The sequence below is a fragment of the Staurois parvus genome, unplaced genomic scaffold (genome assembly GCF_062004578.1).
Source record: "Staurois parvus isolate SC_StPar_1 unplaced genomic scaffold, SC_StPar_1.0 ptg000077l, whole genome shotgun sequence".
NCBI lineage: Eukaryota > Metazoa > Chordata > Amphibia > Anura > Ranidae > Staurois > Staurois parvus.
The window spans coordinates 3,775,990-3,797,100 of NW_028317873.1; the positions used below are offsets into that span (position 1 = coordinate 3,775,990).

A 21,111-nucleotide genomic window follows, 5' to 3' on the forward strand; every position below is an offset into this window, starting at 1 on the left:
AAAACTAAAAATAATTTTTGTCTTTAGTTATACCTTAGTTTTGTCTTTCAAAACAAACTTTTCTTCCACTATATTTTTGACATGGTGAATTTGTAATCACATTTGTCTTAAAGTGCATCTAAACCTAATTGCAAAAGTATACACACCCACACAAAACTGCTGTTGTTCAATATCCTCATGTGGCCCCATTAAGTAAATCTTTAAAAGAGAATATGATTTTTTTAATTTGTTTATTAGCAAGTAATATACAATTAATGCAATAGGTTTGTGTGAATTTACATCATCCAGAATATTAAATGATAGCAGACACATTTTACACTTTTTTGATCTTTTTTTGTTTTATTTACAAAAAAATCATATTTTAAAAGTTTGACAAAACCACAAGTTATGTCTACACTTAGATGCAAGATGGTAGTTCTCTGAAGAAGAAGTCCAAAACTTATTTGGTCCAAAGTACCCTTGAGCGAGTTTAAGAACGTGTGTATTTACCCCAGATGTGAAGCATGAACACAGAAGCAATAAAAAGTAGACTCATCACCAGTACTGGAACAGGCCCTCTATAGGGGGGGGAAAAAAAAAAAAAAAAAATGGTATTAAGCAATAACCATGAACATACATACAATGTGATAGATGTAAACTACAGCGACATGATGCACAGGCAGCACAGTGGCTGAGACTTCATTCATGCGGCCATTAAAAATATATGAACACAGCTGCATTGTTTTCAATGGAGCCAGTCACACAACTGCATAAATAAGAGCTGCTTTCACATACGTAACAGAAACCAAGAACATGCGATTTACACACTTATGCATATAAATACATGTAAACACTGTTGAACGCGCGTAAATTAAGTCTAAACAAATGGGAAAATAATTCATAAAAAGTTATGTACGCATACTCATCTTTATGGAAATTTTTTTTATAGCCGATAGTAAGGGCAACGTTCCCCTCTCAAATATGGCGGCACGTGTATCGGCGCCATACAGAGGAGGGGTATAAAAAGAACTTCCTTGTCTAACGATCGTATCCCTTATGATTAAGTCGATGACGAAACGCGTCAAGGGAAGTGACATCAAGACGCACATGGGAACCGGAAGTAGACCGGTGGCCATTTTGGAAAAGGGAAAGGATCACCGGCGAGAGCCTGGACGTTTCCTGGATGGCGGAAAGGTTACTTTTATTGTATAGAAAACGGTTTTAAAGGCTGGAATAATGTGAGCAGTTTGATTAAAGTTTATTATTGCATTTATCTTGGCGGTATTACATTACTATTGTCTCTCATATATGTACATCTGAATGGAGCAAGGTGTATGGGGACACATGGAGTACTATGGCTGATGAATCCAGGTAGTGCCGTGGAAACTGTATATGCCGTGTGAAGATCTACTGGAGGGCCATTTCTCACCAGTTATTGGATTATATTATAGGCGTGATTATTTGGGATTGTTGGTAAGGGTACCCACTCCTTACTATAATTAGAAGTGTACCCTGTGTTGGCTTGTGTTTGGGCACTGAAGAGTGATTCACACACACACAGTGTTGTTTCACCGTTTGATTCACAGTTCTTTTTCACTGCAAAGTTTTGATGGGATACTCACTTGTATCACATGTTTATATGTAGAATATAAAAGATAATGCACTATGTGATGTTTCTTTTTTTGAGGGGTCATTTATCGTGGAAATCGTTGGAAGGATTTAGATTTCCTTTGGACACAATTTTTCACCATGATTACACAGGAAGACTATGGTTTATATTTTGTGGACTTATTAGGGATTGGACTTCACTTGTAGTGTGTTATTGAAGAGTTTTCAACTCTTTAGTAGCATTTTCTGTATTATATTATTTTACACATTTTTAGGGGTGAAGATGTTGATTGTGCTGTGGGGGAGTTGAATTTGTATATTTATTTAGGAAATGGTTTTATTTAAATGGTTATTCACTTGCATTGAACAATGCCTACACTGACAAACCCTAGAAATCCTTTAGATCACTCCTTTATATTGAATAATTAGCAGTCTGACTGAATGGATAAAAAAAAAAATGTACACACAATTTGCAGGTGTAGGAATACATTGATAATATCTGAACTAAACAATATAGAGGGGGAAAAAAAAAAAAAAAGACAATAAAACCTACACTTTAAGACCTGGAGAGTCCTCTGTATAGAATCGCCACATGCCTCCTGTGCCAGCAGATGTGGTCCGTCCAGCACTTCTTGCACCACTGTTTGTAGTTTTTCTTTTGGTTGGAGGTGGAGAGATCATAAAGAATGTACTTAGAAACAAATAGTAACATTCACAGGGAAGGAGTGCAATTGCTTTCAGATTCTGAATGCCCATTTCTATGGGAGGCACAGCAGCATCACTTACCCCTCCTGGAGACCTGAGAAGCCAGGCCAAAGTGAATATTTTTTTCCTAATTTTTGGACAATCTAATGTTCAAATGATTTTTTTGAGGGTGGAGGGAGTAAGGGGAAGGGGAAGGGGAGACGAGTAAAACAGACCTTTGATTTTATGTAAGGTCCGTTTTAAGACATGTCTGTAGTTTAGGTGTCAAATGCCAATACCTCAAGATGTAGCAAGTCTCTGCATTCAAAAGCTGGTTGATTAGATGGATCTAGCTCAACCAACCAGAAGTTCTGTTCCAAATGCATTACGTGCGAACTCCACAGAAAGTCATTCTGACTTTAGAGTATAATTCAGGGGTTTATTTACTAAAGCTGGAGAGTGCAAAAATAGGCTCACTTCTTCAGAGAAACCAATCAGCTTCCAGGTTGTATTGTCAAAGCTTAACCTCCTTGGCGGTCTGATTATTTCTGATTTTTTGTGCTGAAAGCGGTACCATTTTTTTTGCATGGAAATATGTAGTTTTTTTTATTGTAGGCTGTAATTTTTAGGAATAACTTACTGAAATCTGTCCGAACAAGAGTCTAGTAAACATTCCAGATATGATAAAACTTGAAACACAAAATCATAATTTATAATTTAATAAATCATAAAAAATAATATAATAATAATATATTTAATTCAATAATATAATCAAACCAAAAACACTGAAATTTGAAATACAGAGGCAAATTCGCACATCGCTGAGCAAAGTCGCAAAATCGTTTTCAGTGTCTGATGACGAATTTCCCCCACAAATCATTATCACTCAATTCTGCAAGTGGTTCTGATTTACTATCGCTGTTCTCTAGCCGGTCTAAAACCGCTTTTGACCTAAAGGGACGCTTTTTGGACGCCATGGACTTTTCTAAGTTTCCAGGCAGAAAGAACAGACAAAATGCAGGCAGGGCGCAGGACAAAGCAGTAGGGACAAAATGTATGTGAAATGCATTGAAACAGCAATGTTTTACTATATAATAATCATTTTTTAAAAAATGACATTTAAAAAATTTCAAATTTGCTGCCGTTTCCGGCCCCCGTACGTCCCGACGTCACAGGGACCGGAACATGGAAGCCGGTATCGGCCAGAGGAGATGGCCGGGGACGCTGCAGGGGACACATCGCGGGAGCGAAGGACAAGGTAAGTGCTGCAGGGACTCCCTGAGCAACGCCGCATGATAAGCCCGAGTGTAGCTCGCGGTTACCTCTCTTGGTACTGAAATTTTACCCCGAGCTACACTCGGGAATACCGCCAGGGAGGTTAATTGAACAAGCTGAGGTTAGAATCTGATTGGTAAATATGATGAGGTGAGACTGATTTTGCACTCTTCAGCTTTACTGAATAAACCAACTAGTGTCCAGCCCAGAAAGTTTGTTTGTCCTACCTTTGTCTCACAGTAGATCCTGCTGCTCTTGGAGAAACTGCTTTACTTGGTGAACGACCAGAGGCACCAACATTGGTGGAACTTGCAGCAGGGCCAGGCTGAAATATAAAAGGTGTACAGTTGGAATTATTTATAAAAGCCACTATTGAAGAATCATAGATCTAGCTTCACATAGGCTTATTGGACAAGGCCCACAATATTGCTAGGCTAGAACTGAAGGATGAAAGGGTTCCTAGATTAGGCTACAGGTAAATGACGACGTGCACTACAACCATCCTTGTGCCACCAACACAGAAATGTTCGGGTGGCGAGTTTGTGCTCACAGAGCAACTTTACCTCCATAGGGCAAGGTCAGTTGGGTAATTACAAACCATTATTTCCACGAGGGATTTTTATTTTTAAAGAACACACTTCTTATGGGGGTCATTTTACAGATAAACATGAAAAAAATGGGTTCAACCTCAACCTGGCTACAACACATTGAAACCTCAGCATGCAAGTTAGAATCGGACTGTACAACCTCCTTTAGATCTACCAAATATGCAGTGGGAGGCCCTGTGACTGGTAGCAGATTGGCTGCTGGTTCAGATGGATGCTCATATTACATAGCTTTGGTTATTTAAAGTCGATTGTATGGAGACCATATGGTCAGACTGTAACACATGTGAGATGCTCTAGATTTACCAGAACTAGTTCATGTGGGTGCGTACCTAAACAGTGAATTTGGCTCCAAGCAGGCAACACCTAGCACTACATAACCGGTTCATCTGAAAGAGATTGTACAATCACATTTTCATGTGCATGGTCAGCAGGCACCGAGCTATCCACATCCATTCCCGAGCTTCATTCATACAACTTAGTTTAACAAAATGATATGCTTTTCCAGTAACTAAAAATTTTAAATAGAACTAAACCCATCGATTTAACAGTTTCCCAGAACGGTCCCACAAGCTCAACGTATGCTGTGAATGAGAACGGTCACAGCTGCTTCCGCTCTGAACCAACCTGTCAAGCCATCAGATAAATGGCTGGTGTCATCACTGATCACATGGGCAGCTCCATGGCAACTGCAGCTGAAACAAAGGCTAAGATGCCAGCTACCTTGACTGCAGAGGAGAGGAGGGTTTAGTTCTGCTTTAAAAATGACCAGCAATACAATTATAGTAGTAATACACCTGGCAGGTTTGTTGGCACTTCTAAAGGTTTCTGAAGCAGCATTCTCCCACACATAGTTTAAAGCGGGGGTCTCTAAACCTTCCAAAGGGCCAGTCTATGGTCCTGCAGACTCTGGGGGGGTAGTCACATTGCCACAGGCTCGGTGATTAGTAGGAGGAAGAGTAGTGCCCCATCATTCGTATCAGTTTCCTCTTGTACCAAATTGTATTGTAACTGTAATGTCAACCTTCATTTTGTAAACACTGTTGGCGCGATATAAATCCTGTATAATAATAACAACAACAAGTGGGAAGAACAGTGCCCCATCGTTAGTGTCAGTGGCAGGAATTATACCCCACTATTGGGGTCATTGGAGGAACAGGGCCCCATCGTTAGTGTCAGTGGCAGGAATTATACCCCACTATTGGGGTCATTGGAGGAACAGTGCCCCATCGTTAATGTCAGTGGCAGGAATTATACCCCACTGTTGGTGTCATTGGAGGAACAGTGCCCCATCGTTAGTGTCAGTGGCAGGAATTATACCCCACTATTGGGGTCATTGGAGGAACAGGGCCCCATCGTTAGTGTCAGTGGCAGGAATTATACCCCACTATTGGGGTCATTGGAGGAACAGGGCCCCATCGTTAGTGTCAGGAATTATACCCCACTATTGGGGTCATTGGAGGAACAGTGCCCCATCGTTAGTGTCAGGGGCAGGAATTATACCCCACTATTGGGGTCATTGGAGGAACAGTGCCCCATCGTTAATGTCAGTGGCAGGAATTATACCCCACTGTTGGTGTCATTGGAGGAACAGTGCCCCATCGTTAGTGTCAGTGGCAGGAATTATACCCCACTATTGGGGTCATTGGAGGAAAAGGGCCCCATCGTTAGTGTCAGGAATTATACCCCACTGTTGGTGTCATTGGCGTAACAGTGCCCCATCGTTAATGTCAGTGGCAGGAATTATACCCCACTATTGCTGTCATTGGAGGAACAGTGCCCCATCGTTAAGTGTCAGGAATTATACCCCACTGTTGGTGTCATTGGCGTAACAGTGCCCCATCGTTAGTGTCAGTGGCAGGAATTATACCCCACTATTGGGGTCATTGGAGGAACAGTGCCCCATCGTTAGTGTCAGTAATTATACCCCACTGTTGGTGTCATTGGAGGAACAGTGCCCCATCAAGCAGGACCCTCTGATCCCTCTTGTATCATATTGTAATGTAAATTTAACGTCTGCCTTCATTTTGTAAAGCGCTGCGCAAACTGTTGGCATTATATGGATCCTGTATAATACTAACAACAACAGTTTGCGCAGCGCTTTACAAAATGAAGGCAGACGTTAAATTTACATTACAATATGATACAAGAGGGATCAGAGGGCCCTGCTTGTTGGAGCTTACACTAACGATGGGGCACTGTTCCTCCAATGACAGCAATAGTGGGGTATAATTCCTGCCACTGACATTAACGATGGGGCACTGTTCCTCCAATGACACCAATAGTGGGGTATAATTCCTGCCACTGACATTAACGATGGGGCACTGTTCCTCCAATGACACCAATAGTGGGGTATAATTCCTGCAACTGATGTTGTTATTTTTATACAGGATCCATAGAATGCCAACAACAGTGTCAGGAATTATACCCCACTGTTGGTGTCATTAGAGGACTAGTGCCCCAAGGGCCAGATAAAGGCTAACAAAAGGGCCACATCTGGCCCCTGGACTGTAGTTTGTCCAAATATTCTTTCTGTGATCACAGAGCGCGACCGACGTGCACCCCGGGAGCACACAGGGGGGCAGGGTTTTGAAAGAGATCTATAGATGTCCTCCCAGAACAAAACAACTGTGTTGTTGCCATTTTTCCACTACAGCAGTCAGCAAATGGTTAATTATAGATCTGCATGGTTTTCAATGGAGCCATTCACACAGGTAAACACGAGCTGCTTTCAGATCCATAACACACAATCGGAAAGTTTCCATCACAGAACATACATTTACACACATAACAACCATGTACATGCATTTGTACGTGTGGAAATCAAGTCTAAACAAAAGGAGAAAAATAAATGACCAGGAAAAAAAACCAAAACAATTATGTACGCATCCATACGCAGCATACGTCACAGATCATTCCGCAGGAACGTCTCTCCATGAACATGTGTAATAAGATCAGCACAATGTTTCCAATCACAATAACGGCACGTGTTTCGCAGTGATACATGAGCTCTGAACCGACCCAATTGTAGGCAGATCGCTGTAATTACAGGACTATAGAAAGCTCCGAAACTGCCAACACTGCAGGTTTTTTTTAGGTTACCTACACTGATGACTGTCACATCCATTCAGGGAAACCCCCCTCCAGAGACCGTGAGCCCCCCCCCCCAGATATCACACCGATAGAAGACCATTGCATGTAGCACTCTCCGTCTTACCATGTTGCTGAGAGGTGATGAAGCCTACTACACACCCGGCTAATCCGCTCCGCACAAATGGGAAGGCAGCGTCACTCCAATGCTGAAAGGAGGTCTTGCGTAACAGGAAGCTGCTTCACTAACCAATCACACTGCTCGATTCTCCCTCAGACGGGCAGGGCAGCCTTTCTGTTCTACGCCCTCTTTAGTCCACGTCGTCTTCCGTTCTATTGGCCTGCTGTTTGGAGAGGCAGCCATTTTGTCGACGATAACGGCTCATTATATTCTATGGGAAATGTCTCATCAATGATGGCGCCGTGTTTTACGCTCATTATTGCCTGTTTTGTGTAGAGTTGCCAGGTGGGTGTGAGGGACACGTCGGCTGTCTGGCAGAAGAAGTGTTTAGGTGTCAGTCAGTAGGGGGAGGGCCTTCGTGGGTGTGGTATAAGCCGGAAGTGAGTGGTAGAGCCGGGGATATGGGAAGTGGTCCTCAGGCACTCTTCCTGGAAGCCTTGCAGTTTGTTATGAATGACTGTGATTCGGTGTTATTGGAGTGCATAGTCTTCTGTGATTGGGCCACAAGCACACTATACCGGGCCATTCACTGTGAGTAATGAGCGGAGTGTTGCATTCATTCTCTTCCTGCCATTTCCAGAGTAAAGTGATGGAGGATCGGTAAACGATGTGTTGCCTGTGCTACGAGAACCGCTTCAGTTGGGGTAGATTTAGCTGTGCATCCTGTAGACACCTTTCCACTGAAGGACGATCTGTGTTTGGATCGTGCTTCAGAGGCCATTGATAGGTGTTGAGGAAGTGATGTGAAGCCGCCTCACCGACCATTTTTGTTGACAAATGCGCAGCCACCATATGCAATGCACTCAGTTGTGGGACGCTTGAGGCATTTCCCTATTTGCCTGAATGTGTCACATTTGATGGGCTTACACCTCTTGTGGGGGCAGCAGGTGAATGGCAAAAACACGGCTCAACCATGTATTCTTAGCACTCCCCCAACTACACATTTAACCACTTGCCCTCCTGAGGATTTACCCCCCTTAATGACCACGCCTCTTTTTGCTACTCAGCGCTGCACTAATTCAACTGATAATTGCGCGGTCATGCAATGCTGCACACAAACGAAATTTACGTCCTTTTTTTCACACAAATAGAGCTTTCTTTCGGTGGTATTTGATCACCTGTGCGCTTTTTATTTTTCACGCTATAAACAAAAAAAGACCAAAAATTTTGAAAAAAAAATGATATTTTTTACTTTCAGCTATAAAAAATATATAGTAAACTCAAAGTTGGTTATAAATTTAGGCCAAAATGTATTCTGCTACATGTTTGTGGTAAAAAAAATCCCAATAAGTGTATATTGATTGCTTTGTGTGGAAGTTATAGCGTCTACAAACTATGGTATAGATACTGCAATTTACGCCATTTTTTGCTATACAGCGCTGCGCTAGTTTAACGGACAATTGCGCGGTCATGCAATACGGCACATAAATGAAATTTACATCCTTTTTTTTCCCACAAATTGAGCTTTCTTTCGGTGGTATTTGATCACCTGTGCGGTTTTTATTTTTTGCGCTATTAAAAAAAAAAAAGGCTGACAATTTTGAGAAAAAAAAAACAATATTTTGGACTTTTTGCTATAAAACATGTCCAGTAAAAAAAATTTAAAAATCAAATTTCATCATAAATTTAAGCCAAAATGCATTCTGCGACATGTCTTTGCTAAAAAAAAACCCAATACATGTAAATTAATTGGTTTATGTGAAAGTTATAGCGTTTACAAATGGCAGGAGAGATACTGGGATTTTTATATTTTTTTTTACTAATAATGGCGGCAATCAGCGACTTATGGCGGGACTGCGGCGGACATTCTGACACTGGGGGGGAACTGACTTGGGGTCACTGACATCCCCAGTGACACCAATACAGTGATCCGTGCAAAAAAAAACCCACTGACACTGTACTAATGGCACTGGAGAGGAAGGGGTTAACTTTATTTACTGAAAGGGTTAACTGTGTGAGGAGAGTGTTTTACTAGAGGGCGGGGGGGGGGGGGTGTACTGGGGGGGACAGGCTGATCGGAAGAGATAAACTCTTCTCTCCAGCTCAGCATGTCAAGAGCTGACAGAAAGCACAGCTACTGCAGTCCTGCTCTCTGTCAGTGATTGCCGCTAATCAGCAGGACACAGCCGATAACGACCGGCTGTGTCCCAGCGACTGACATCCACAGCTGTGATCGGCGGGACAGGTAGGGCGGAGGCGCGCCTCGCACGCGCCCCCTACCTGTTTTGCAAACACACATTTTAAAACGTGGTTTTGCCCAGCCGTGCCATCCTGCCGCCGTATTTCTACAGTGGCTGGGCGGCATGTGGTTAAATGGAGCCTTAGGCTCCATGTACAAGAGCCTACTCTGACCACCGGCTGTGGGAAGAAGCAAATCACGGCTACCTCGCTACCATGTTTTTGTTGCCTTTTGCGTTTTCCTGTGGTCTTCTACATTCAGGAGAGGGAAGTTTGACCTCACCTAAACACGGCAGCTCCTAAACTCTGCTAAAAGCCTATGTTCCATGGACACATAGACTGTTCTGGAGTTGAGTTTAGGAGCGTTGGCAAAAAAACACCAAAAGCTCCTAAACCCACAAAAAGGGGCTGCTTGTGTACATGAAGCCTTAAAGTGTTACTAAACCCACAACAGTAAAATCAGTCTGTAGATGCAGGAAAGCATGCTTGTTATACTCACTGTGGAAAGGGTTAATTTATTTTTTATTTATTTCAGGTACTTATATAGCGCTGTCCATTTACATGTATATATTGTACATTCACATCAGTCCCTAACCCTCAAGGGGCGTACAATCCAAGGTCCCTAACCCTCAAGGGGCGTACAATCCAAGGCCCCTAACCCTCAAGGGGCGTACAATCCAAGGTCCCTAACCCTCAAGGGGCGTACAATCCAAGGTCCCTAACCCTCAAGGGGCGTACAATCCAAGACCCCTAACCCTCAAGGGGCGTACAATCCAAGGTCCCTAACCCTCAAGGGGCGTACAATCCAAGGCCCCTAACCCTCAAGGGGCGTACAATCCAAGGCCCCTGACCCTCAAGGGGCGTACAATCCAAGGTCCCTAACCCTCAAGGGGCGTACAATCTAAGGCCCCTAACCCTCAAGGGGCGTACAATCTAAGGCCCCTAACCCTCAAGGGGCGTACAATCTAAGGCCCCTAACCCTCAAGGGGCGTACAATCTAAGGCCCCTAACCCTCAAGGGGCGTACAATCTAAGGTCCCTAACCCTCAAGGGGCGTACAATCTAAGGCCCCTAACCCTCAAGGGGCGTACAATCTAAGGCCCCTAACCCTCAAGGGGCGTACAATCTAAGGCCCCTAACCCTCAAGGGGCGTACAATCTAAGGCCCCTAACCCTCAAGGGGCGTACAATCTAAGGCCCCTAACTCACATTCATAAATACACATATTAGGGCCAATTTAGACAGGATCCAATTAACCTACCAGCATGTCTTTGGAGTGTGGGAGGAAACCGTAGCACCCGGAGGAAACCCACGCAAGCACAGGGAGAACATGCAAACTCCATGCAGGAGGCGCCATGGTCGGCAATCGAACCCATGACCCATTTACTGCAAGGCAGACGTGCTAACTACTAAGCCACTGTGCTGCCCCGGTTAATCTTTCACATGGTGTAAAAAGGATGTTTGATCCTGTCTCTCTGCCCTCTCCTCTTGTTCAGATGTCCACCTAAGACAGACTGTACCCGTAGCCACATGCACAGTGTAGTGTGTATTGCGTATTGCTAGAGAGAGTTTTTTTTTTCTCTTGGGAGGATGCATGTGATCAGCACAGGGCCAATCAGCACTGTCCAGACAAAGGTCAGGGGTTTTGCATCCTCCTAGAGCAGAAAGAAAACTCCTACAAGCTTTAACCAGTGCTCAGCTGGGCACTGATAGAAGTCACAAGACTGCTATAACTGCTGATGAGAAATGATATTTAGCAGTTTATATTTATTAAAATAATTGCACTTCCATGTTCTGTGTACTGTGGGAGCCCAAGACACAGTGAATGCTGTCCTGGGTTTAGTAACACTTTAAAGCAATATTACACCCAAAAGAAAACATTTATTGTATTGTAGCATCAATTCTTAGATGTGATGTCTGTATTAGTTTCCTTTTTTGTGGCTTTTTTTTTTCTTTTCTTTTTGTCTAGTGATCCACTCGAGACAGTCAGCTGTTTTTCAGAAGTGTAAGCTCTGCAGCAGAATGTATGAGACAAACCATTTACCACTAGCAGGGGTGTTTACAATGATCAGCTTTTATTTATTCATGTAAAATCTTTATCCCAAAAGGAAAAAAACTGCTGTAATTGGTTAAAAAGTATGACCTGGAGTTTGGCTTCAATTTGGTAGTGTAGCTAAAAATATTAATATATGTTCGCATAGATGGCAATAAAAATGGACAGAGGTTCTAACTATTATCCACTCTGTGCCCCCCTAGGTTTGGAATAACAACTTGATAGGCAGGTCAGACTTGGCTAAACTCTGCCAGCTGCCATTTCACTGACTGATGAGCCTGTCTTGGTATCCAGTAAGGGCAATGTCACCAGGCAAGGGGGTGGCAGATGGTGAAAATTAGCCAAAAGTCAGGGAAAGTCAGACCAAAATAACAAAGTAAAACTTAACCACTTCCCGACCGGCTGTTGCATATAAACGGCCGGACGGTGGCACTGCAGGGTCGGGTGGCCGTTTATAAACGGCCTCCCCGCACCCTGCTTGTGCGCGCTCCCTGGGAGCGCGCAGCACCGCGATCCAGTGCCCGCTGTGTCCTCCGGACACAGTGAAACGCCGATCGTCGGACGGGACCTCTGTACGAGTTCCCGATCATGTGATCACTGATTGGCCAATCAGTGATCACATACAAAGTAGTAAGCAAGATGTCACTTGTGACATCATTGCTTACTACGTGTGAAATCTGTGAATGATCACAGAGGTCACATGGTACAAGGCTATTCACAACAGCCTTGTACCATGTGACAAGCTGTGACCAATCACAGCTCACTCAGTACTTCTTCTCAATGAGTGCAAGAATGCAGACAGAGAGAAAGAGAAATGATTGCTTTTACATCCTATATGGGTGTAAAAGCAATGTGTAAAAAAAAAAAAAAATCTTCATCACCCCCCACAAGTAGTACAGTGTCACCATGGTGACACTGTACTGCTAGGGTGACAGTATGTAAAAAAAATAATAATATAAAAAAATAAAAATGTAAAAAAAAGTTTAAAAATTATAATTTTTGGTTATAAACTAATTTGGATTTTTTTTTACTAAAAAAATAACGGAATAAATTTTGGCCAAGATTTATGATGAAATATTATTTATTTGCAAAATTTTATAAAAAAAACACTTTTTCAAAATTTTTGGACTTTTTCATTTACAGAGCAAAAAAAATTAAAATCCCAGCTGTGAATAAATACCACCAAAATAAAGCTTTATCTGTCTCAAAAAAATGGTAAAAAAATCATTTGGCTACAGTGTTGCATGACCGCGCAATTGTCATTCAAAGTGTGATAGCGCTGAAAGCTGAAAATTGCCCTGGACAGGAAGGGGGTAAAAGTGTCCGGTCTGGAAGTGGTTAAACAGAAAGTTACAAAAGAGAAAGTTCTGGCTAAAAAAGTCAATTGGAAATATCTTGAGGGGTCTACTCATAGGCAGAACTTATAATGGAGAATATTATAAAATAAGATGCTGAGGTTAGATATTTATATTAAAAGTGAAGCCATCCATCAATCAAATGCTTAGTAATATCTTTAGAATTTGACAGCAACCTCCTGTAGATATGCATTTTATTATTTGCCTATTTTGAGTGATCTTCAGTTCTGTCGCCTTTCTTGTTTTGGCCAGATTTCTTGGTTCTCTTTAAAATCACTGTATACTTATGATTTTACTACAAGCTTTTTAAAAGAAAATACCAATGTAAATTAATGTAATATTTTGTTTCTCATAGCTATTTTCCTGCCTGCGTGCTGTTGCCAATAGTCATGGGACCGACCGTGCTTTTCATTCATCCAGACCTAGGAATTGGTGGTGCTGAGAGATTGGTTGTAGATGCAGCTCTGGCCTTGAAATCTTGTGGCTGTAAAGTACAAGTGTGGACAGCTCACTATGACCCTAACCACTGTTTTTCGGAGACCCTGGACTCTGGAATTTCTATTAGATGTTGTGGAGACTGGCTTCCTCGAAGTATTTTTGGGAAATGTTTTGCTCTTTGTGCTTATATTCGCATGATATTTCTAGCTTTTTATATAGTATTTCTCAGCGGGGAGCAGTTTGATGTGGTGTTCTGTGACCAGGTATGTTAATGGAAATGTTTTTTTTTTTTCTAAATTTACATAGAACACTTGGATCTCACATTTGCAGATTCAGAGCTACCATTGCGTTACGTTAGCTGTGTGCCCTCCTATTATTTCCCCCCCCCATTATTCCCTAAAGTTGTTTAATATTTAGCCAAAGTCTATTGCTGTGCCCACACTGGACTTTACTAACTCTAAAGTGATTGAAGGAAGTGAAGTTGCATTGGACAGAACAATGGGCATAGCATAAAAGCAATACACACTATACCCAGTGCATTAAACAGGGCACAGCATGCATCAAACTCCAAGCCCAGTGCAGGCCATATTTAACACATTGGACACAGCAGCGCACACCACTCCCAGCATCCTGGACTTGGCACTCGGAAGCACACACACCATTCCTAGTACAGTGGACAAAGCAAGTCACTATTCCCAGTGAACGTGACAATCATCACTGCATCGCTCACCATCTACAACACACTGTACAGGGCATTGCACTTTATTCCCGGTATACTGGACCCAGCTTGACACACCATTCCCGGTATACTGGACCCAGCTTGACACACCATTCCCGGTGTACTGGACCCAGCTTGACACACCATTCCCGGTGTACTGGACCCAGCTTGACACCATTCCCGGTGTACTGGACCCTACTTGACACACCATTCCCGGTGTACTGGACCCAGCTTGACACACCTTTCCCGGTGTACTGGACCCAGCTTGACACACCATTCCCGGTGTGCTGGACCCAGCTTGACACACCATTCCCGGTGTGCTGGACCCAGCTTGACACACCATTCCCGGTGTGCTGGACCCAGCTTGACACACCATTCCCGGTGTGCTGGACCCAGCTTGACACACCATTCCCGGTGTGCTGGACCCAGCTTGACACACCATTCCCGGTGTGCTGGACCCAGCTTGACACACCATTCCCGGTGTGCTGGACCCAGCTTGACACACCATTCCCGGTATGCTGGACCCAGCTTGACACACCATTCCCGGTATGCTGGACCCAGCTTGACACACCATTTCCATTATGCTGGACCCAGCTTGACACACCATTCCCATTATGCTGGACCCAGCTTGACACACCATTCCCGGTATGCTGGACCCAGCTTGACACACCATTCCCGGTATGCTGGACCCAGCTTGACACACCATTCCCGGTATGCTGGACCCAGCTTGACACACCATTCCCGGTATGCTGGACCCAGCTTGACACACCATTCCCGGTATGCTGGACCCAGCTTGACACACCATTCCCGGTATGCTGGACCCAGCTTGACACACCATTCCCGGTATGCTGGACCCAGCTTGACACACCATTCCCGGTATGCTGGACCCAGCTTGACACACCATTCCCGGTATGCTGGACCCAGCTTGACACACCATTCCCGGTATGCTGGACCCAGCTTGACACACCATTCCCGGTATGCTGGACCCAGCTTGACACACCATTCCCGGTATGCTGGACCCAGCTTGACACACCATTCCCGGTATGCTGGACCCAGCTTGACACACCATTCCCGGTATGCTGGACCCAGCTTGACACACCATTCCCGGTATGCTGGACCCAGCTTGACACACCATTCCCGGTATGCTGGACCCAGCTTGACACACCATTCCCGGTATGCTGGACCCAGCTTGACACACCATTCCCGGTATGCTGGACCCAGCTTGACACACCATTCCCGGTATGCTGGACCCAGCTTGACACACCATTTCCGGTATGCTGGACCCAGCTTGACACACCATTTCCATTATACGGGACCCAGCTTGACACACCATTTCCGGTATACTGGACCCAGCTTGACACACCATTCCCGGTATACGGGACCCAGCTTGACACACCATTCCCAGTATACTGGACCCAGCTTGACACACCATTCCCAGTATACTGGACCCAGCTTGACACACCATTCCCAGTATACTGGACTCAGTACAGAGCAGCACTCACTATTCCCAGTGCCTATATTATGATTGTAATGTTCATTTATTGACTGGCAGCAGTTAAACCCTGACATGTACTTGAAATATAGTAGAATAAAAAACTGAACTATCCACCCCTCAATACAGTGCTACAATAACTGCATGAATATCCCATACTATAGCAATATGTGAAGAAAATAAAAAACAATCTTAAAACCGTAGTTTCTAAAAAATTCCCGAAAACGTGTGATTCAGTCCTTCCTTTGCATAAAGTTCATCAACAAACCACTGTGTTTTTTTTGTGTAAACAGCATAAAAGAACATAAATTCAGTGCATATTGACTTGTCCCTCCACCAATTCAGATGGACAGCTACTCCCCGGAAAATATTGCCTCTCTTTAACCAAAGATCGGCAAACGGTGCTTTGAGCTCCTGTCATCCAGTACAGATGCTTCCCTCAAACTGTCAGGTCTCCTCCTCTTTCCTCCACAGTATTAATAGCACAAGAACATGCAAAATAATACATATCATAGTAGTGCTAGACCATTGTACATGCACGTTAGGAGGACCTGGTGGGGATGTTTTCATTGCAGAGGCTGTGTAGTAATGGGCAGGGCCGCACAATGAAAACTGATGGAAGAGGGATGAAACAAAGTTTTTACTGCCAAGGGCTATTGTAACATACACTTACAAATTTCGAAATCAATGTGGGAAGCAGGTCTTGAAAACAGTTTCAAAATACATTAAAGCCTACTTAAAGCAGAACTTCACTTAACCAACATTGACTTTTTTATTCCTTATGCTGCTAATATTAGTATATAGTTTCCTATATTTACTATCTACTTGTTTTTTAAAGCTGATTTCAAGGGATTCAGCCACTTTGTAAAAAGAGAAGACACACTATGGGCAAGTTGGTGCATGCTGCTTTGTGTTCTTATCTCTATTACTTATATCTGACAGGTTTATGGCTCTGCTTCAGGGCTGTGAGAGAGGAGAGAAGTACACAGAGCAACTGTGCCTACCTCCCCCCTTTTTTGCTGCCCATTCACAGAAGCCTTTGTATTTTGTGAATGAGTTCACATAATACAAAGGCTTCCAGGGAAGGAGGAAAGGACGGTGACTCTATTGTTGAAGATGCTGAGACCAGAAGGATCAGTGTTGGAAGGATCCTGGAAACACAGCTATACAGTGGTGATAGGAAATAATCAACCCCCCCCCCCTTAAAATAATGCCTGCAATTAAGACAGGCCAAGTTTTTGTTTTATCCAGCTGTATTTACAGTTGGAAAAAATAATCACCTCCCTCCTAAAAATTACTTGTAAACTCAATCAGGTGTAGCTAATCGCCTTCTCAAAGGCGCACAAAGCCATTTCACTTTCAACTGTGATCAGCTATGGTCATTTTGATTAGCTCAGCATGAAAAGCGCTTTCAACAATGGGTGGCAAGACACTGTCATATGATCTCTAGAATAAAGTTGTGGACATGCACAAGTCAGGAGATGAATACAAAAAAAAAAAGTCAAAGGCTTTGTCAATACCTAGAAGCACAGTGAAGTTTATTATAAAGAAGTGGAAGGTATTTAGTACAACACAGACCCTCCCTGGATCAGGATATCGCTCCAAACTGGATGAAAGAGCCTGGAGGAAACTGGTCAGAGAGGCTACCAAGAGACCTACAGCATCTCTGAAGCAGTTGCAGGAATGTATGACAAAGGGTGGTCATCGTGTGCATGTGACAGCAATATCACAAATTCTCCACAAATGTGGCTTGTATGGGAGGGTTGCAAGAAAAAAGCCAAGCCTTAAGAAAGGCCACATGCAGTCACGATTGAGCTTTGCCAAAACGCACCTTGAAGATTCTGAGGCCATATGGAAAAAAGGTGTCATGGTCAGATGAGACCAAAATTGAATTATTTGGCCTCAACACAACAGTATGTCTGGTAGAAATCCAATACAGCTCACTGTCCAAATAACCCCATTCCTACAGTAAAGCATTAAGGTGGTAATATCCTGTTATGGGGGTGTTTCTCTGCAGGAGGGACTGGAGCACTTGTCAGGATTGAAGGAAAAATGGATGGGGCAAAATACCATCCAATTCTTGAAGAAAATCTGCTGCCTTCTGCTAGAAAGTTGTCAATGGGAAGAAGGTTTATCTTCCAACACGACAATGACCTAAAGTACACAGCAAAAATGACCACACAGTGGTTGAAAGAGAAAAAGGTGATTGTCCTTGCATGGCCTAGTTAGAGCTCAGACCTAAACCCCATGGAAAATCTGTGGTATGACTTGACTGCATTCCAAAAACGGTCACCATCAAATTTTAAGTGAACTTGAGCAGTTCTCCATAGAAGAGTGGGCAAATATTGCAAAGTCTAGATGTGCAAAATTAGTAGAAACATATCCCAGCAGACGAAAGGCTGTAATTAAAGCAAAAGGTGGTTAAGCAGAATACTGACACGGGGTGATCCTTTTTCCAACTCCTGATTCTGTTTATGAATTTTTTTTCTGGCATGTTGGTGTTCTACCTTTCACTTAGTTGTTATAAGTTGCACTTCGTAAATACAGCTGGATAAAACAAAAACTGTGTCTGTCTTCATTTGAGGCTGCAAAGTAAGAAAATGTGATTATTTTAAAGGGTGGGGGTGAGTCTTTTCTATACCTTTTTATATGTTGGTAGTCATCATGTGTAACAAAATGCATTTCTAATTTTTGTTCTTGCTCTTTTGTAGGTATCTGCATGCATTCCTGTTTTCAAATTGTCTAGAAACAGAAAACCTGTTTTATTTTATTGCCATTTTCCTGATCAGCTCCTTACTCAGAGGATTTCACTAGTTAAGAAAGTCTACAGAGCTCCCATTGACTGGTTAGAAGAGAAGACCACCGGCATGGCCGATTGCATTGTAGTCAACAGTCATTTCACTGCTAAAATCTTCCAAGAAACCTTTTCTTCATTATCTCATATACAGCCAGATGTCTTATATCCATCGTTAAATATTAGCAACTTTGAATGCAGCATTTTTGATGATCTCAGTGAACTTGTTCCAGTGGGCAGAGAAATTGTATTTCTCTCAATCAATAGATATGAGCGGAAGAAAAATCTTATTCTTGCACTTGAATCCTTATGTGCTCTTCATGCTAAACTGAATTCTATGGACTGGGAAAAGATTCAACTCATCATCGCTGGGGGTTATGATGAGAGAGTCAGGGAGAACATTGAACATTATCAAGAACTGAAAAGCTTTGCAGAAAAATCTGAAATTGGTAACCATGTTACTTTTCTAAGATCATTTTCTGACAAGCAAAAACTGAATCTTTTACATAACTGTACATGCATATTATACACTCCCAGTAATGAACATTTTGGAATTGTTCCAGTCGAGGCTATGTACATGTACTGCCCAGTAATAGCTGTCAATTCAGGTGGTCCTCTTGAATCAATTGTAAATAATGTGACGGGTTTTCTGTGCCCCCCTATTGCAGAAGCATTTGCTGATGCCATGGAAAAATTTGTTAAAGACCCATCTCTTAAAGTAACAATGGGAAAGTCTGGACATGCAAGAGTTCTTGAAAAATTTTCCTCTCAAGCATTTACTGATCAAATCTATCATTATATATGTAAACTAACTGAATATAAATGATTTCTATAGACCAGCTGCGATTTCTCCTGCGCTCTAGGGCCCAGACTGGTGGCAAATAGATGGAACCAACACCAGAGCAAGCGACCACCAGTATATTTCAAGGTTGTGCAGCTCCAAAACAGGGCTGGGGAAGCCCGATTGATACTGCAAAGTGAAACAAAAAACAAGAAGCGCACCAACCTTGCGCATTACCTCAGTAACATAATTTATTAATAAAAGATAGGTACTCACAAACCGCGAATAAAATCAGGCATGTAGTCCTCAAAGGGACTTCAAAGATAAGAAGCCAGCGCGAATCCCATCATGGGGGTAGACACTCAGTATAGCTGATGCGTTTCGAAGGCTATGCCTTCTTCCTCAGAGCTCTGAGGAAGAAGGCATAGCCTTTGAAACGCGTCAGCTATACTGAGTGTCTACCCCAGTGGTTCTTAACCTTGTTGGAGGTACTGAACCCCACCAGTTTCATATGCGCATTCACCGAACCCTTCTTAATTGGAAAAATAAAATATGATTTTTAAAATTCAAAACATAGGTATATATTTATACATAGGTGCACAAAATGAACAAAACCGTTAAGAACAAAGAACAAAACCATTAAAACATGATTTTCACACAAAAACATAATAATGAATATTTACTGCACGAATCATATGAGTCGGGTGTGGGTCTTTACCTCCGCCGAACCCGCGAGACTGGCTCACCGAACCCCTGGGGTTCGATCGAACCCAGGTTAAGAACCACTGGTCTACCCCCATGATGGGATTCGCGCTGGCTTCTTATCTTTGAAGTCCCTTTGAGGACTACATGCCTGATTTTATTCGCTGTTTGTGAGTACCTATCTTTTATTAATAAATTCTGTTACTGAGGTAATGCGCAAGGTTGGTGCGCTTCTTGTTTTTTGTTTCACTTTGCAGTATAAATGATTTCTATACAGACTCTTTTGTTACTGATACTGAACAGGGTTAAATTGGAAAGTCTGCCTTGCTGTACAGAATGTGTGATTACAATTCCTTATAGGTTTTTAGAATGTATCTTGTATCTAGGAGCAGTGAGTAAGATTGCCTGAAAGGGCAACTACAATGAAAACTTTCCTCTGTGATTACAACCGCAACATTCTCATTATGTGTAACTGGATGCACAAATATGAGATAGAAAAGTAAACTACTGTTCTTGTAGTCATTGAAGAGGACCGCTCATCAGGTAAAGTGGGTATCCAAAGTGATATGACTCTGGCGGAGTTTTAGGGCTTGCTTGGACCATGTCCATTTCTCTGCTCACTATTGAACATGTATGGTGTGAATCGGGCACTTAAAGTTATTTTCTTTGTACCTGGTTCACACCATACATGTGCAGCCGTGTGCAGAAAAACGCAGCTCAACGGACATGGTGCGCACAAGCTCCTAATCACATCACAAGGTACTTAGAAAACAGACACAGTGACCAGAAAACAGTCATAAAAGGATTTGTTCACCTCTGCTAGATAATGTGATTGGCTGTTGGCTTTTGGCCTTTCCCCCATGATTTACCAGGCACAAGTTCACATGTTTGCAAATGGAATGAACATTATAGATGGATGGACAAATATTATTATCCCTATGACATTAACTGCTGTTACCTAGTTCTATAAACACATTGTAAAAACACTTCTGGAACTTATGGTGGAACAGCAGCCTTTTATATACTGCAGTAAATAAATCACTTGTTTAAAAAAAATCTATGGCCTAGCTGGCTTCAGCTGTTCTTTATGTTTAGAATGTTCATTCTATATAAAAAAATTGTTTTGCTGAACCATCAGTACATGAACAAGAATTTTATGTTTCAAATCTGCTTTCTGCTT

At 42.7% G+C, this 21,111-nt stretch overlaps 2 protein-coding genes across 2 annotated transcripts; one reads left to right on the forward strand and one right to left on the reverse strand.

Moving 5' to 3' along the window:
* Window positions 1-213: 213 nt before the first annotated feature.
* On the reverse strand, window positions 214-7,525 carry SEC61B (SEC61 translocon subunit beta). The gene is made up of 4 exons (XM_089669461.1): window positions 7,369-7,525; window positions 3,774-3,871; window positions 2,141-2,242; window positions 214-557 (listed from the first exon to the last, which is right to left on the reverse strand). Exons 1-4 carry the CDS (start codon window positions 7,369-7,371, stop codon window positions 470-472), a joined length of 291 nt encoding a protein of 96 aa, XP_089525587.1. The 5' UTR covers window positions 7,372-7,525; the 3' UTR covers window positions 214-469.
* Window positions 7,526-7,780: 255 nt separating this feature from the next.
* ALG2 (ALG2 alpha-1,3/1,6-mannosyltransferase) lies at window positions 7,781-19,285 on the forward strand. Its single transcript, XM_089669462.1, has 3 exons — window positions 7,781-7,953; window positions 13,362-13,707; window positions 18,366-19,285. Exons 2-3 carry the CDS (start codon window positions 13,396-13,398, stop codon window positions 19,272-19,274), a joined length of 1,221 nt encoding a protein of 406 aa, XP_089525588.1. The 5' UTR covers window positions 7,781-7,953; window positions 13,362-13,395; the 3' UTR covers window positions 19,275-19,285.
* Window positions 19,286-21,111: the final 1,826 nt, after the last annotated feature.